General features: G+C 40.5%; 2 protein-coding genes across 3 annotated transcripts in view; both read right to left on the bottom strand.

Annotated features, from left to right (window-relative positions):
* The window catches only part of nfat5b (nuclear factor of activated T cells 5b), a 205,639-nt gene extending 189,310 nt beyond the window's left edge, over positions 1-16,329 (bottom strand). The window contains exon 1 of one of the 2 annotated variants that reach the window (XM_078544498.1): positions 15,867-16,329. In XM_078544498.1, the coding sequence (XP_078400624.1) occupies positions 15,867-15,939 (73 nt within the window). In that variant the 5' untranslated portion in view covers positions 15,940-16,329. Of the gene's footprint in view, positions 1-15,361; positions 15,466-15,866 lie in introns of those variants that run through there. The other variant, XM_078544499.1, reaches the window with a different exon arrangement.
* The window catches only part of kars1 (lysyl-tRNA synthetase 1), a 531,769-nt gene that overhangs the window by 279,361 nt on the left and 235,638 nt on the right, over positions 1-16,770 (bottom strand). The window lies entirely within an intron of this gene.

Below are 16,770 nucleotides of genomic sequence, written 5' to 3' on the forward strand. Positions count from 1 at the left end.
AGTTGGCCACTCGGCCCTTCAATAACCTCAACTCCACATTCCTGCCTGCCCCTGATAACCTTTCACCCCCTTGCTTATCAAGAATCTATCTCTGTCTTCAAAGTATTCAAAGATTCTGCTTCCACTGGCATTTGAGGAAGAGTTCCAAAGACTCATGACCCTCAAGAGAAAAAATTTCTCCTCATCTGTCTTAAATGTAACTTCATGGCCCAGAATATCCCTCACTGTACCATTACTATCAACCAAAAGGATTCAACCCTGGCTCAGTGAGTGCAGGAAGGCATGCCAGGAGCAGCACCAGGCATACCGAAAAATGAGCTGTCAACCTGGTGAAGCTACAACACAGTACTGCTTGCATGCCAAACAGCAGAAGTACCATGCAACAGTCATCCCACAACTACCAGATCAAAGCTCTGCAGTTCTGCCACATCCAGTTGTGAATGGTGGTGGACAATTAAACAGCCAACTGGAGGGGGGGCTCCATTATCCCCATCCTCAATGATGATATATATCCACATTCGGCACAACAGTGCAAAAGATAAGGCTAAAGCATTTGCAACCATGTTCAGTAGGAAGTGCTGAGTAGATGACCCACCTCGACCTCCTCTGGAGGTCCCCAGGGTCACAAATGCTCATCTTCAGACAATTCAATTCCCTCCACGTGATATCAAGAAACAGCTGAAGACACTGGATACTGCAAAGGGTGATGGACCCTGACAACATTCCGGCAATAATACTGAAGACTGGTCCTCCAGAAATAGCCGTGCCCCTAGCCAAGCTATAAGTAACACTACAACACTGGCATCTACCAAACAATGTGGAAAACAGTGGAAGTATGCCCTGCACACAAAAAGCTGAACAAATCCAATCTAGCCCATTTCTGCCCCATCAGCTTACTCTCCATCATCAGCAAAGCAATGGAAGGTGCCGTCTACAATACTATCAAGCAGCACTTACTCAGCAATAACCTGCTCACCGACACTTAGTTTGGGTTCCGCTAGGGCCATTCGGCCCTGACCTCATTACAGCCTTGGTCCAAACATGGAGTGAAGAGCTGAACTCGAAGGGAGGCAAGAGTGACTGCCCTTGACACCAAAGCAGCATTTGACTGTGGCATCAAGGAACCCTGTCAAAATTGAAGTCAATGGGAATCAGGGGGAAAACATCTCCACTGGTTGGCATCATACCGAACACAAAACAAGATGGTTGTGGTTGACGGAGGTCAATCATCTCAGCCCCAGGACATTGCCGTGAGGAACTCCTGCAGCAGTATCCCAGGCCCAACCATCTTCAGCTGCTTCATCAATGATCTTCCCTCCATCATAAGTTCAGAAGTGGGGATGTTTGGTGATGACATGTTCTGCATCATTCACAACTCTTCAGATACTGAAGCAGTCCGTATCCACATGCAGCAAGACCTGGACAACATTCAGGCTTGGGATGATCTGTGGCAAGTAACATTTGCACCACACAAGTGCCAAGCAATGACGATCGCCAACAAGGGAGAATCTAACCATCTCCCCATCACCATATATATTAATGACTTGGATGAAGAATTTGTATCTCCAAGTTTGCAGATGATAGAAAGTTAGGAAGCACAGTACATTATGTGGATCAAAGGAGTTACAAATGGACAGACATTGAGTGGTAGATGGAGTTTCATGCGGAGAAATGAGAGATCTGTACTGTTTTTCGCTATTTATTCCTTCATCAAAGCAAATAATATAAAGAGATACATATCCAAGTTTGCAAATGACAGTACATTAGGAAGCACAGTACAAAAGTTCCAAAGGACAGTGAGTGAGAAAAGCTATGGCAGATGGGAGTTCTATATGCAGAAGTGCAAGATTATCCACATTGGATTGAAGGAAGACAATTCAGAATATTTTCTTAATAAAAAGAAATTAGGAGCTACAAAGAAACAAAGAGATTTAGATTTCATACATAAATGAACAAAGGCTAGTGTACAGGTACAAATATCAATCAAAAAGGCTAATGGAATAATGGCCTTTGTGGGTTGGAATTCAGATGTGATGCTTTGGTTGTACAAAACTTTGGTTTCCGTTTTGGACATCAAACTTCCGGAATGATATATCAGCCTTAGGCGGGGTGCAGCACAGCTTCATGAGAACGATACAATGACTTTAAGGATTAAATTATGAGGATGGGTTGCATTAACTTGTCTTGCATTCTCTCGAGTTTATATGGTAGAGGGGTGATCTAATCTAAGAATTTAAAATGATTCAATGGGGTTGATATAGAGAAACTATGGGAATCCAGGACAAGATGGTACAAGCTTAAAATTAAAGCTAGGCCACTTAAAGGTGAAATCAAGTAGCAGTTTTTCACAAAGTGAAAGTGGTTTTGGCTGAGCAATAAGTAATGCAATAATTGGGAGAATTCCCTACTCTTCTTGAGAAAATATGCCACAATATATTTTACATTCACCTCACAGGCATATAAGGCCTCAGTTCAACATCTCACATATAAGATAACATTGAAGTTCACTGACTGGGAGAACTTTGTGAATACTAAATCTTATTAAATGAGCACAGAAAAATGAAATTGGTCTATTTATTTGGTGCTTTTTTTATATTAAAAAAATTAACATTCCACATATTCTTCCATGACATAAATTTAGCTTCACAATTAGAGAAGTAACTTAATACTATCACATATAAGTGCCACCAACCATATTAATTAATTCAATTTAATGAGATAAATGGAGATCTTCAGGTTACATGGGCACAGGTCAAACATACAAAATATACAGTACACTTTGCCCAATACAAAAATGGAAACCTGATGAGAGAAAAACCCTTAGTCAAGTCTCGTGAAAAATACAAATCAAGCTTTACAAGGATGAGAGTTCAATGTTCCAACCAAGAACATTTACAGAAACATAACCCAACATGCTCAGATTCCTAAACATCAGCTTTCCCAACACAAAACAGAGAAGTATCTTTGCAACACAGATGTAGCCCATCAATAACCTGCAGATTCAAGGAAATCACCTGCTCCCTGGATTAACATTTTTTTTATTTTATGCACTGAATATTAAGATTTTAAGGAGCTATTCTTGATGTTTCGGTAGATTGTAATGTTAACACAAAGTACTCACCTAAATTTTACCCTCCGGTAAGGTTTTTAAAAAAAAACTCAATTCTACCAATGCTGGACTTTCCCCCCTCCCCCCCCCAGTTTTATCCAACCTTCAATTGTAAAGCTGACACATCTTTTATTATTAAATAATGAACTTAAGTTAATATTTAATAAATATTGTTATAATTAATTCTTATACACTATGTCCCCCAGATAAGTACATCCCACTCTCTCAAGGAATATAGGGCTTGTATAAAAGCTATTTTAGACAATGAAGAGAACTAATGGCTATATTTTCTAAAAATAACATCCAATCCTACAATTACTTAAGCTATATTAATCATTTGTACAAGGTTTCTGCATATTTTATATAGTTCCAAAGTGCATGAAATGATAAAGGCGGCTCTCAGCAAACCATAGAAAAGTTACAGCACAGAAGGAGGCCATTCAGCCCGGCTTGTCCATGCCAGCCCGAGGACACCCAGGTGCCCTTTCTAATCCCACCTTCCTGCACCCGGCCCATAGCCCTGCATTTTACAGACTTAAGGTGCAGACCAAACAACACCAAAGAGCTCAAGATAAAGACATCAAGAGCTAATAAGCATAACAATGGTTTCTCCAATTGTACAGATAAGAAATTATTTAAGCACAGATTCATACTTAACATTCACAACTTTGCAGAATCATAACATCCACAGCACAGAATGAGGCTCTTTGGTCCATTATATTTACACTAACAATTCAATTGGGGTTCTCTAATTTAAGCCCATTTCACTGCCCATTCTCTTTTATATTCTTCCTTTTCAGATACTTATCTAATGGTGCTTTAAGTCTCATGTGGCAATTCACTCTTTGCTCCAATAAACTTGTGCAAGGAAAAGGCTGCCCTTGGTGACATTATTCACAGGCATGGGTTCTTCTGGTGGCAATCCTGAGCCTATGTCCTCTTGCCAAGTGAAAAAAAATCTTACACGTTAACCCTTTTAAGTCAATTTTAAAATTCTCATCCTTATTTCTCCGTGGGCTTGCCCCGTCCTCATCTGTCACCTCCCCAGTCCTACAACTCTCCGAAGATTTCTCCACTCTTCCACTTCAAGCCTCTTCTCTGTATCACCAATTTCATCACTCCAGCATTGGCTGTTGTACCTTGAGCTGCCAAAGCCTTGAAGCTCTGGGATTCCCTCCTTAATCCTCTCCCCCCTCCTTGAAGATACTCCTTAAAAACCTAACACCTTGATCAAGCTTCAGATCAACTATCCTGATATCACCTAATGGGGTTCAATGTCAATGTTTTCTGATTGCACTCCAGTAAAGCACCCTGGGATGTTTTACAACGTTAAAAGTGAGTCAGGGAGTCATTGTGGCATAAAAAGAGGCTGTTCAGCACATTAAGTCCATGCCAGTTCTCTGTACAGCAAAGTAGTCAGTCCCATTTCCCCACTCTAGCTCCATAGAGTCCTGCAAGTTACAATATAAATGCAAGTTGTTTTTGTTATTGTTGTGACAGCAAATTCAATTGGCAGTTTACTGGATTTTTTACTTACCATTCAGCCATGGTCAATCTCAAGTGTCATTTAAGCAAGTTTTATATACATACTACATAGAATTATACAGCACAGAACAGGCCTTTTGGCTCAACCAGCCCTTGCTGTCAATTATGCTCCATTTGAGCCTCCTCCCATCTTTCCTCATCCAAATCTATTATTGTAATTCCTATTGCCTTCTCCATATATGCTATTTTAAATATTTGGAAAATATTCATGCATCATGTGCATAAATCTATCAAGTGCACACACATGCCATAGATTTTTCCTCAGCAACTATTTAAGCATCAGCACCAGATCCACAACTGTTAGTGTTAATGTGAACTGATCCTTATTCTCTATTTTTAAGTCCCTGCTTGCTTACAAACGCTCATTGAACAAGATGTCAGCTTTCACCCAAAGTAACTTATACGTGTCATGATTCTGCTCATGACTATCATTTATTGGTACACTTTTGTGATCAAATCCCACTTAATTGCTTCTTTCTGAAGAGAAATTCTCTACTAACTCTGTCATCTTCAACTGGAGATAAATGTTCAAGCCTTCACCAAGATTTAAATTCCACGACCACTTGTTAGCTGCTTTTGTACTGGCACTGCTCTAACTCCAAGAGACCAGAGCATGCAAGTCACTTGCCAGTGTTTATTTTGAGTTACCTGACTCCCTTATGCTGGTGGAAAATCCAAGTGTAACGATTTTATTATAAAATAACTTCAGAGAAAAGCTAATTCATGCTCAAATGAAACTCAGTTTGTCATTTATAATAATAATAATGAAGCAGGGCAATAAAAGCATTTCACTGTTTTTCAACCTGCACTTGGTAAACAGAGGCAACTGTCTCATGAAAACAAAATTGTCCTCCATGTTTTTAAATTCTGTTCTAAAAAAAATCTCTGTAGTGGGACCTACAAAAATTGTATTCACCTAGGTGCCAAGCCTGTTAAGTCCAGCAGAAAGCAAATTTAATAAAAGAACTTATTAAATATATCTAACGCATAATGTTTTGTATTTCAGGATGTAGATGCATTTAAGGAGAAGCTAGATAAGCACATAAATGAGAAAGGAACAGAAGGATATGCTGATAGGGTTAGATGAAGAAAGGAAGGAGGAGGCTTGTGTGGCGTATAAATAGTGGCCCAACATGACAGTGACCCGTTTGTGCTGTAAATACTTGGTAATTATGAACCATATTTGAAGAACCAAAGTCACTAAAGTTTCTAAGTTAAGCCTTCAGGTAATGAGTAAACGTTAATCCTTCTGAAACTGGAATTTAAATCAATTGACAACAGCATGTGGTGGTGGTGGTGGTATACTATTTCTGGAACACTGCCAAGACTAAAACAGCTCTTTGGCTGTGCTTCAGCAATTTCCATTCAGAGTTCAATGGCTTATTGTAAAACATTTGAGGAATCTGCATTCAGGCACCACAGTCTGTGCAACATTCTGGGAGTCTTTCTACAAAGTAAACTTTTCAACGGAAGCTTTAGGAGTCCATAGAAAAAGCAAACAAATCTAGGCACTTTTGCAGCTTCATAACTGTCATGTATTCAAAGCTCACCACAAAAATCAAAAACAGATTTGGTATGCCCCCAACTTGCCCAACTGAGCAAAAACTTTTAAGTGACCAATAACTATAAATATTGTTATATTTAATTATTAGTGTTGAATTTCACTTTTTAATTCCACAATTAACCAGAACTCTCCATTTCAGAAAAAAAAACTTAATAATCCAGCTGAAGTACTGGATGAGAAGTTACCGATGTACATAAAATAATCGCCCACAATTAACCAAATGCCAAGAAGCCACGGAAGTTTAGGGAATGTTGGGTCATTTTAAAGGCCAGCTTTGGTGTAGTCAGGAGCTGAGACAGGCAAAACCAATACAGCCTCTACAATGTTAACATCAGGCCCTCACCGAACACAGCAAGAAGAATTACACCACAGATTGGTGCAAGCAGGATTTTGGCGGTCAGAAAACCACTGTCTTTGTTGAAGATGGTTGATGCCTGGCATGAGTGTTATTTGCCACTTAGCAGCCCAAGTCTGAATATTGCCCAGGTCTTGCTGTTTGCAGGCATAGACTATCTGATTATCTGGAGGAGCTACAAATGGAACTGAACACTGTGCAATCATCAGCAAATATCCCCACTTCTGACCTTTTAATAGAGGGAAGGTCATTGATGAAGCAGCTGAAGATGGTTGAGCCTAGGACACTGACCTGAGGAATTCCTGCACAATGTCCTGGGGCTGAGATAATTGGCCTCAAATAATCTCTACTATGGTTGTGGGTTCATGTCCCACTCCCGGAAACCAAGAACTGTGATTGTACTCAAAAGAGTTGCAATCTGTGACTGTTGATAACTCGAAAGAGTATCTTCCAGCCAATGGAAAGATGTCCCCCAATTCCTCTTGGCTTCAATTTTACTGGGGCTCCTTGATGGTCCCTGGGATGAGGGGGCTATCTTATGATGAGGTGCTAAGTAAATTGGGCTTATATTCTGTGGCGTTTAGAAGAATGAGAGGCAATCTCATTAAAACCTGAGGGGGCATGATAGGGTAGATGCCGAGAGATTGTTTCTGCTGGTTGGAGACTGGCCGTCTCAAGACAAGGGCCAATCATTTCGTACTGAGGTGAAGAGACATTGCTTCAGTCAGAGGGTTGTGAATCTTTGGAATTCTCTATCCCAGAGGATTGTGGATGCTACATTGTTGAATACATTCGAGGCTGGGATAGACAGATTTTTGGTCTCTCAAGGAATTAAGGGACATGGGGAGCAGGTGGGAAAATGGAGTTGAAGCCCAGTGTGAGCCATGGTCATAATGAATGGCGGGGCAGGCTTGATGGACCATATCACCTACTTCTACACCTATTTCTTGTGTTCTTATGCCACTCAGTCAAATGCTGCTTTGATGTTAAGCTACATCTTACCTCACTTCCCACACTCTTCATTGACCCAGGGTTGGGTGCCTTGCTTGATGGTAATGGTAGAGTGAAGGATAAACCCAGCCAGAATGCTTCCAGATTGTGGTGAAATACAATTCTGATGCTAATGGCCTACAATGCCTCATGGATGCCCAGTTTTGAGCTGCTAGATTTGCTCAGAATCTACCCCACTGTGTGCAGCCATAGTGCTCACAACACCAATGTCATTCCACATAAAACCAAATTGCATAAGAGTAGGGTTTAACATCTGATCGTTCTCAGATTTTATATATATTCAAGATTAGTAAACAATATCTGATCAGGATCCAAACTAATTGTCAAGACTGCTTATCACTAAAAGGATGAAGTGATTACATTTTGAAATCACAGCCAAGGTCACTCCTGTTCTTATCCCACATACAAATCTAGCAAGCGTGGTAACTACAAGCAATGTCCTACTCCCCCAACTCTGAAGCATCTGACCAATTGTCCTTGTTTGTACACTGACATCCAGCCAGCAAACATGGTAACAATAGATTTTGTGCTTAAAAAAGGTTTCATCTTGAGGTCTGAATCCAAGGTCAGAACAGGTGACATTCTCTGCACTCTCCCTCCCCCACCAGCCCCTACCCTCATGTCATCTCATACCCACAACTACTTCAATAACTTAGATCCAAAGATATTCTCCTAGAATTACCTCATTCATGCTGCAGGATCTTGAGAAATGCTACAGACCAGAACCCAAAATACTAAACCACAGTAATGGGGGGTAGGCAGTGGCATATAGGTATTGTCACTGGACTAGTATTCCAGAGACCCAGGGTAATGCTCTGAGGACCTGGGTTTGAATCCCACCATGGCAGATGGTGAAATTTGAAACCAATAAAAATCTGGAATTAAAAATCTGATGACGACCATGAAACCATTGCTGATTGTCGTAAAGACCCATCTGGTTCACTAACATCCTTTAGGGAAGGAAATCTGGCCTACATGGACTCCACACCCACAGCAATGTGGTTGACTCTTAAATTCCTTAAGGCAATTAGGATGGGCAATAAATGCTGGCCTAACTAGCGACACCCACATCCCATGACTGAATAAAAAATAACTGCCATTAAATTCCATTACTGCTAAATCCAAGCTACCTGCCTGCATTCTGCTACATGCAGCCTCTCAGAGCTGGACACAGTATTCAAGGTGCAGTTTGGCCAGAGTTATACACAGTTTAACTTGCATTCTACTGCTTCAGCTATGCAGGTCAATGTTGTGCTATCATTGCTGATTGCTCAACTTGTCTAATCAATGGAAAGCATCAGAGTGCAGAGGTGCCGAGGTCTGTTTTAAAACCATCCTAAGCTATCTCTCACAAAATGCTTGCTTTCCCACCTATGTCACGTATTCCATAAATTTCATCAACAATATATTTTTACTCAACTCATTCTGTATTTACATATGAACATACGAATTAGGAGCAAGAGTAGGCCACTAGGCTCCTCAAGTCTGTTCCGCCATTCAATAAGATCATGGCTGATCTGATTGTAACCTCAACCCCACATTCCTGCCTACCCCAATAACGTTTCACTTAACCTAACACTGCCTGAAAAATATTCAAAGACTCTGCTTCTACCACCTTTTGAGGAAGAGTTCCAAAGACTCAGCCCCGAGAGAAAAAATTTCTCCTAATCTCTGTTTTAAATGAGCATCCCTTATTTTTAAACCATGACCCCTAGTTCTAGAATCTCTCACAAGAAGAAACATCCTCTCCATAACAAAAACAGAATTACCTGGAAAAACTCAGCAGGTCTGGCAGCATCGGCGGAGAAGAAGAGTTGACGTTTCGAGTCCTCATGACCCTCCAACAGAACTGAGTAATATTAGGAGAGGGGTGAAATATAAGCTGGTTTAAGGTGGGGTGGGGGAAGAGAGAGAGAGAGAGAGTGAGAGAGAGAGAGAGAGAGAGAGAAGTTGGGGGAGGGGTGGTTGTAGGGACAAGCAAGCAGTGATAGGAGCAGTGATAGAAAAACAAAAGGCATCTTCCCTTCACCCCCCTGGCGGCATTCCGTAGGGATCGTTCCCTCCGGGACACCTTGGTCCACTCCTCCATCACCCCCTACTCCTCAACCCCCACCCATGGCACCTCCCCAAACCCACGCAGAAGATGAAACACCTGCCCCTTCACTTCCTCTCTCCTCACCGTCCAAGGGCCCAAACACTCCTTTCAAGTGAAGCAGCATTTCACTTGCATTTCCCCTAACTTAGTCTACTGCATTCGTTGCTCCCAATGCGGTCTCCTCTACACTGGAGACACCAAACGTAAACTGGGCGACCGCTTTGCAGAACACCTGCGGTCTGTCTGCAAGAAAGACCCAAACCTCCCTGTCGCTTGCCATTTTAACACTCCACCCTGCTCTCTTGCCCACATGTCTGTCCTTGGCTTGCTGCATTGTTCCAGTGAAGCCCAACTGGAGAAACAGCACCTCATCTTCCGACTAGGCACTTTACAGCCTTCCGGACTGAATATTGAATTCAACAACTTTAGATCTTGAACTCCCTCCTCCATCCCCACCCCCTTTCCGTTTCTTCCCCCTCCCTTTTGTTTTTTCCAATAATTTATATAGATTTTTCTTTTCCCACCTATTTCCATTATTTTTAAATCTATACCTGTAATGCCCTGTCAGTCTTTCCACCCCACCCCCACTAGAGCTGTACCTTGAGTGTCCTACCATCCATTCTTAATTAGCACATTCGTTTAGATAATATCACCACCTTCAACACCTCTTTGTTCCTTTGTCTGTGACATCTAAGTGCTCAGCTATAATATCTTTAATAATAGCTTCTAACTATTTTCCCTATAACAGATGTTAGACTAATTGGCCTGTAGTTTCCTGCTTTCTGTCTCCCTCCCTTTTTGAATAAAGGAGTTATATTTGATATTTTCCAATCAAATGGAACCTTCCCTGATTCGAGGGAATTAAAATTAAAACCGGTACATTATCTATAGAAGAAAGAAGAGTCATACGGACTCAAAATGTTAGCATCTGTGGAGAGAAAGACAGGGTCGTCAGGCCTGCTGAGCTTTTCCAGCATTTTTGCTTTTGTTTCAGGTTTCCAGCATCCGTAGTATTTCGCCTTTACATCAACTATCTCACTAACCACTTCTTTCAAGACCTTAGGGTGAAGTCCATCTGGACCTGTGGATTTGTCAGCCCGCTGTCCCAACAATTTGCTCAATACCATTTCCCTGGTGATTGTAATTTTCCCCAAGTTCCTCCCTCCCTTCCATTTCCTGATTTACAGTTATTTCTGAGATATTACTTGTGTCCTCTATAGTGAAGGCCGAAGCAAAATAGCTGTCTGCATAATTCATCTGCCATCTCCCTACTTTCCATTATCAATTCCCCAGACGTACTTTCCACAGGACCAACGCTCACTTTGTTAATTCTTTTCTTATTTAAATATCTGTAGAAACTCTTGCTATCTGTCTTTATATTACTAGCTAGTTTTCTCTCATACTCTAATTTTTCCCTCCTTATTCAGCCTTTTGTCATTCTCTGCTGTTCTTTATATTCTTTCCAATCTTCTGACCTGCCATCTTTGAGTAATTATATGCCTTTTCTTTAAGTTTGATACGATCTTTAACTTTTTTAGTTAACCACGGATGGTAGGCCCTCCCCTTGGAATTTTCTCTCTCATTGGAATGTATCTATTCTGTGTATTCTGAAATATCCCTTTGAATGTCTGCCACTGAACCTCTATTGATCTATCCCTTAACCTCATTTACCAATTCCCTTTAGCAAGCTCTGCTTTCATGCCCTCATAATTGCCCTTATTCAAGTTTAAAATGCTAGTCTTGGACGCACTTGTTGCTCCCTCAAAACGAGTGTACAATTCAATCATATTATGACCGCTGCTACTCAGGGGTACTTTCACTATGAGGTTATCAATTAATCCTATCTCATTGTTCAATACCAGGTCTAGTGTAGCCTGCTTTTATGCCTCATCCTCCGAATTTGGTAACATTTGTACGTTTGTCCACTTAACATTCAGTTTCTGAATCCAGGTCATTGATTGTAATGAGACTCAGTGATCTCAACACCAAGACCCAAGGCGCCCACTCAGTATTTCCCCCCATTCCAATATAACTCTTCAAACAAGGAGTTTTCCAACCTTAAGCCAATTGTTTATTCATTCCTAGAGTTTACCCCAAATCATGCATTAATGAATTGTTGTTTTAAACTTTCATTTGACATTTTTCTACATATGTCTACCTGATGAGGACATAAGCACTACAGTGCAGAATGCCTCAAGGGACCTGTTGCTGTAACCTATGATAGAATCTCAACCTTGCAAGCCTTCAGCATTCCCCAACAATGAATGATCTGGCTCCATCACTGAGCACACCTCACCCTAACGTAATGAACTGTATAATGCTATATGACTCACAATGCATTTACAAGGAAGGAATGTGAAACATATACTATAACAAGTGCTCCATATGACATTATATACAAAGAGCATGCATACTTACTGCTTACTGAAGTATGTATACTTCTTAGCTAGAAATAAAGTAAATATCAATATTGTCTATTAAAAAGTGGACAAATTATAAAAGAATGTAACGAATGGATAGCATGGCAAGTGGACAGCTATCCATGTACAGTACATTACAAAACAATCCTGGAAATTAGATACAATAGTTTCATCACTATGAGCAAAATGACAACTAGCAAAATCTCATACTGTAGCTATTTTTAAAACCTAGATCAATACACTTGCTTAATCTAGTTCCCTAGCAACCAACCCTTTCCCCTTTATTCCAAGTGACTGGTAAATTTTCTCTCTCAAATGTTGCGACCAATGCCACTTCCAGTATCAGTCCATTTAGAGGAACCATGACACCATGCTGAAGGGTAAAAATTACAAAGTTATAAACTGAATTTCTCTAGAATAAAGAAATGCGATGTACAAAGCAGTATAGCAAATTACATAAATTCCAATCATTCATATCTCTAAAAGATAGGGATTGTACTGGCTGCAACCAACAATTAATGATTTTATGTATCAATATGAAATATTCTAAAAATGGAATAACTATCAGAATACTAGACTCTCAAACAGAAGCTACAATTAAATCTCAGTGAGAATGCTGTGAATTTCCCACGCAATCAGATTTTCAACTGACCATGAAGAAGCCTCTAAAGCCGACAGTTAACTGCAGTATAGACTGTTACTGACAATTGGTCTATAATGGGCTATGAGGAAACAAGTTGCAATTAAACTATTGTCTGAATTGCTCACTGTCATTTGTGACATCATTCATGCGACAATATTATGGGATGTCTAAACATCACAATATAAGGATGGCATTATACACAGTTTTCTTAGCATTACAGCATTTTGGCAACCCATGCACGCTATCTTTGCTGCAAGACAGCACCAAACTCAGTGTTGTTTTTAATCAATAAATTCTGCTCATCCAACTTTCATCCCATATCATCCAATTTCAAAGACAAAATGAATGGTATAATTTCTCTGGGAAATGGTGAACAAGTTAAAAAAAAAAGTATCATAATATGTACTGGCTTCATGTTAACATAGAGCATTTTCTTTCAAAAATTATAGCATAAATACATCCCAATAAATTAACTGGATTGTCACTGAATACATTTTCAATGATTATGCTGCAATTACTCTTCAATGTAGGAATTGGTCAAGCATTAAATTTTGAATATGCACTGGCCAATGTCCACAATAATTCCCATGAGTAGGGATAAATTATCCAAAACAAAATAAGCACACACTCCCAATTAACTCCACAGAACAAAGAGGAATTTCTTTATTGTAAACTGAAAAGGGCTCCACTCACTGTAAACCATCATCTGAACTCTCATGACATTATTGCCTTTCAATAGCTCCTGGGTAGCCACTGTTTGCTACTTAATGGTTCAATCAAATATTTTCCCTGTATTTACAGACAATGGTTGCAAAGCCTATAAAATACAGAATTACACAGTATGAGGCTTGAACTGATGTTACACAATTCATCTGACCAGCCACTTCTCACTTAACAGATAATGATAATAATGCAGATTCTATTTTTACATTTTAATTATATCCACATTACAACTAACTCAAAATCTAACTTCAGATTGAAGAAAAATCCAGGTCTCAGATCAGCATCGCCCTCCATGGAACAATGCTCAATCTCAGTTTAAGTGTTTGAGATTTTCAGAAAGCCAAGTTTTCAAAATATTTTAGCCTCTTCTTTGCATGGAACATTTATATTAAAAAATATATTCATGTGGCAAAAACCTAGGTGGCACATGGAATAAGTTGATAGGAATGCTATCTACAACACCTTTTCCAGCTTGCAGATGGACCAAAACTGATTTAAAACAATATTACAAATTTTCAGATTTAAGAAATTATTTTCAACTCAACTAATTCCAAATCATTTTGCACATTATTGACACAGATTGGCTTACCATATTGCTAAAATCTATGACTGGAAATTAATCAATTTTGGCTAAGAACAGGACGAATCAGTTTTTCTCACCATTTGCAAGTAATCATCTTACTGACAAGATCTATGAAAAGTTGCACAATATCTGTAACCACTTGCAATAAGAAAGCTACTTGCCAATGACACTATAGTCAGGACACATGTTTAAAAGAACAAAGGTAAGTGAAAGAGGTAACAATAACCATCCTAATTTAAGTAGTGTTTCTCATTTTTCCATCAAGAATTATCTGGAGGTAGAGACTCCCCATTTAAAAAAAAAATCTAAACTCATTTGATAGCTGTATTAGTAAAGGCACAGGGCAATAGAGGCATACAAACCAGAAGGTCATAGGTCTGAGTTAGGGTCTGTGTTAACAGGAACGGGATTGCACTGTGGGGTCAATTGGCTTTCACCTTCCTTGGTTTGGGAAGGATTCAGCTAGGTTTTCCACCCATAGCTGCTTTTCAGTGACCCCCCACCCATTGAAAAGTGACTTCAAATGGGGACAAGATCATGCTCCACTACAACTGCTTCGCCTGTTTAAGATATCATGGAATCATGTCCCAAAAAGACCAGTGTCTTCAAAAGTAATGAAAAAAATGAAGACAACAATCAAAAAGGGCTTTTTCTCTATTCTTATTCTCCCACATGACTCCTGTTGAGGACAAACAGACAGCCTGTTCAAAGCTCATCAACAATACCATTCTGTAGCCAGATGCCAGGAGACGTGTGGCAGTGATTCAAAATAGGCTTCCTCTGGATTTCTTCCCCCCCGCAACCCACTGTAAGGAAGCACCTGGCTTCACATGGCACTTTGCCATTTCAATTCTGATCAGATTTTCAGAACGCAGACGGCCCTGGGAAAAAATTCTCAAGTACAGTACAAATCAGCATTAAATGTACAACTGAACCCTACAAGTGCAGAGTTGTCATTCTCATCATTATCCACAAAATTGTGAGAAAATATTAATGTACAGGGTCCTTTATTTATGATCGTAATGCTGGTAAACACAATTCCTGTGTTTGAGTTGGTGATATCCTGAAAAGCTTGCAAAAGTGCAAATAAACACTTAAAATTGCGAGAATTATCCACAACCTTAATCAAGCGGACTTATGATAGATAGGTCCTCGTCTGTCGTTCTCTCCACTAATGTTGCTGGCCTGTAGGTTTGCAGCATTTTCTGCTTTTGTATTACAATAGCAGTTAAACCATCGAGTTAAAAAGCATACATATTTTCCCCCAAGCTACTGTCTAGCCTACATGAATCGACAGTAGGAGGTAACATCACCCAAGTCTGTGTTCGAGTTAAAAGTTTGACCCAGCAGAATCACCATTTCCAAATAGAAATACAGAGTTTTGTAGCTCTGGGTTAATTCCTCAATAAACGCAACCCTCGTCAACCCAACGTTATTTGTAAATAACAAGACCGCCTACGTTGATGGCTGTGCGAGAACAACCTTCCAATTTACCCTGGGTCAAAGACACGTCCCTGACAGGTGGACGGGTACGTCAATCAAACATTATCCCCCATCAAGTTAGGTTGCCCGCAGAAAAGGGACACTTAATCCAAATCGGAATTAATTATTTGCCTTCCTCTTTAATTTTGTTAAAATCCTATACCACACCATCAATGCGAGGCTGTCAACTATCTTTCAGTTACGGCCTACAGTAAGCTGGGAAAACCTCGAAAATTATCTCGGAAAACGTGGTGCGTTATTTTACAACTGAATACACACACACACACACACAAAAGAAAGTAAATTAAGAAAAGAGGCGATCGAACGCTTCCTTACCTTTGGAATACAAACTCTTGGGCGAATTAAGATCCAGATCCGCGCTGAGGAGCGAGATGAAATCAGAGGGCATCACCTGGAAGGGGGAGGAAGAGTCAGGACCCCTCCAGCGGAATTGATTCTTTTTAAATTATCCTTCGCTATTATTTTTAATTCCGGTTTAAGTGAAGAAGACCTCGCCCTCGTTCAGATTGTCCTGCCGCCCCCCTTTCTCCTTCTCCTCCTCCTCTTCTATCAAGGGGCGGGAATGGGGAAATATATGTGGAAATACAGAAAAAAATTAAAAGACAGAGGTGCGAATGAAGTGCGTGTTTCTAGCTAAAATGGGTATGTTTGGCCTCCAGTAAAGTGAGAGTGTGGGCTTCTGCTCTGCATAATCTCTCCATACAAACTGCTGGCGGATCACAAGCTCCGCTCGCTTTAATCGTTGAATCCAACCAACGTTGTTTCGCAACCTCCACCCTCGCGCCAGGCCCCGCCCACTTCCGAAACGTCATCGCACACGTATGTTTCCAACCCCCCCCCCCCCCGCCGCCGCCGCCGACATGGGCGCACGCGCACCGATCTCGGGGGTGGAGACTCGAGCGGGTAAGGTTATTGCGCAGCGCCAGAAGGAGAAGTCGGTTAGCAGTTGGGATGGTGATCCTTCTCATTTCTCATTCTGAATAGTTTAATTCCAGTCCTGTGTTTTGTGCTTCTGTCAATCATTAAAAAAGCTAAGTGCTGGAAATACTCAGCAGGCTATTGACAGCATCTGTGGAGAGAAACAGTTTACGTTTCAGGTCTGTGACCTTTCATCAGAACTGGGAAAAGTTAGAGAGGTAATAGATTTTGAGTAAGGGGTGGTTGGGGCAATAACAAAAAGAAGGTCCATGATAGGGTGGCGTTGTATGTCTGGCAAACT

The sequence above is a fragment of the Cetorhinus maximus genome, chromosome 6 (genome assembly GCF_964194155.1).
Source record: "Cetorhinus maximus chromosome 6, sCetMax3.hap1.1, whole genome shotgun sequence".
Lineage (NCBI taxonomy): Eukaryota > Metazoa > Chordata > Chondrichthyes > Lamniformes > Cetorhinidae > Cetorhinus > Cetorhinus maximus.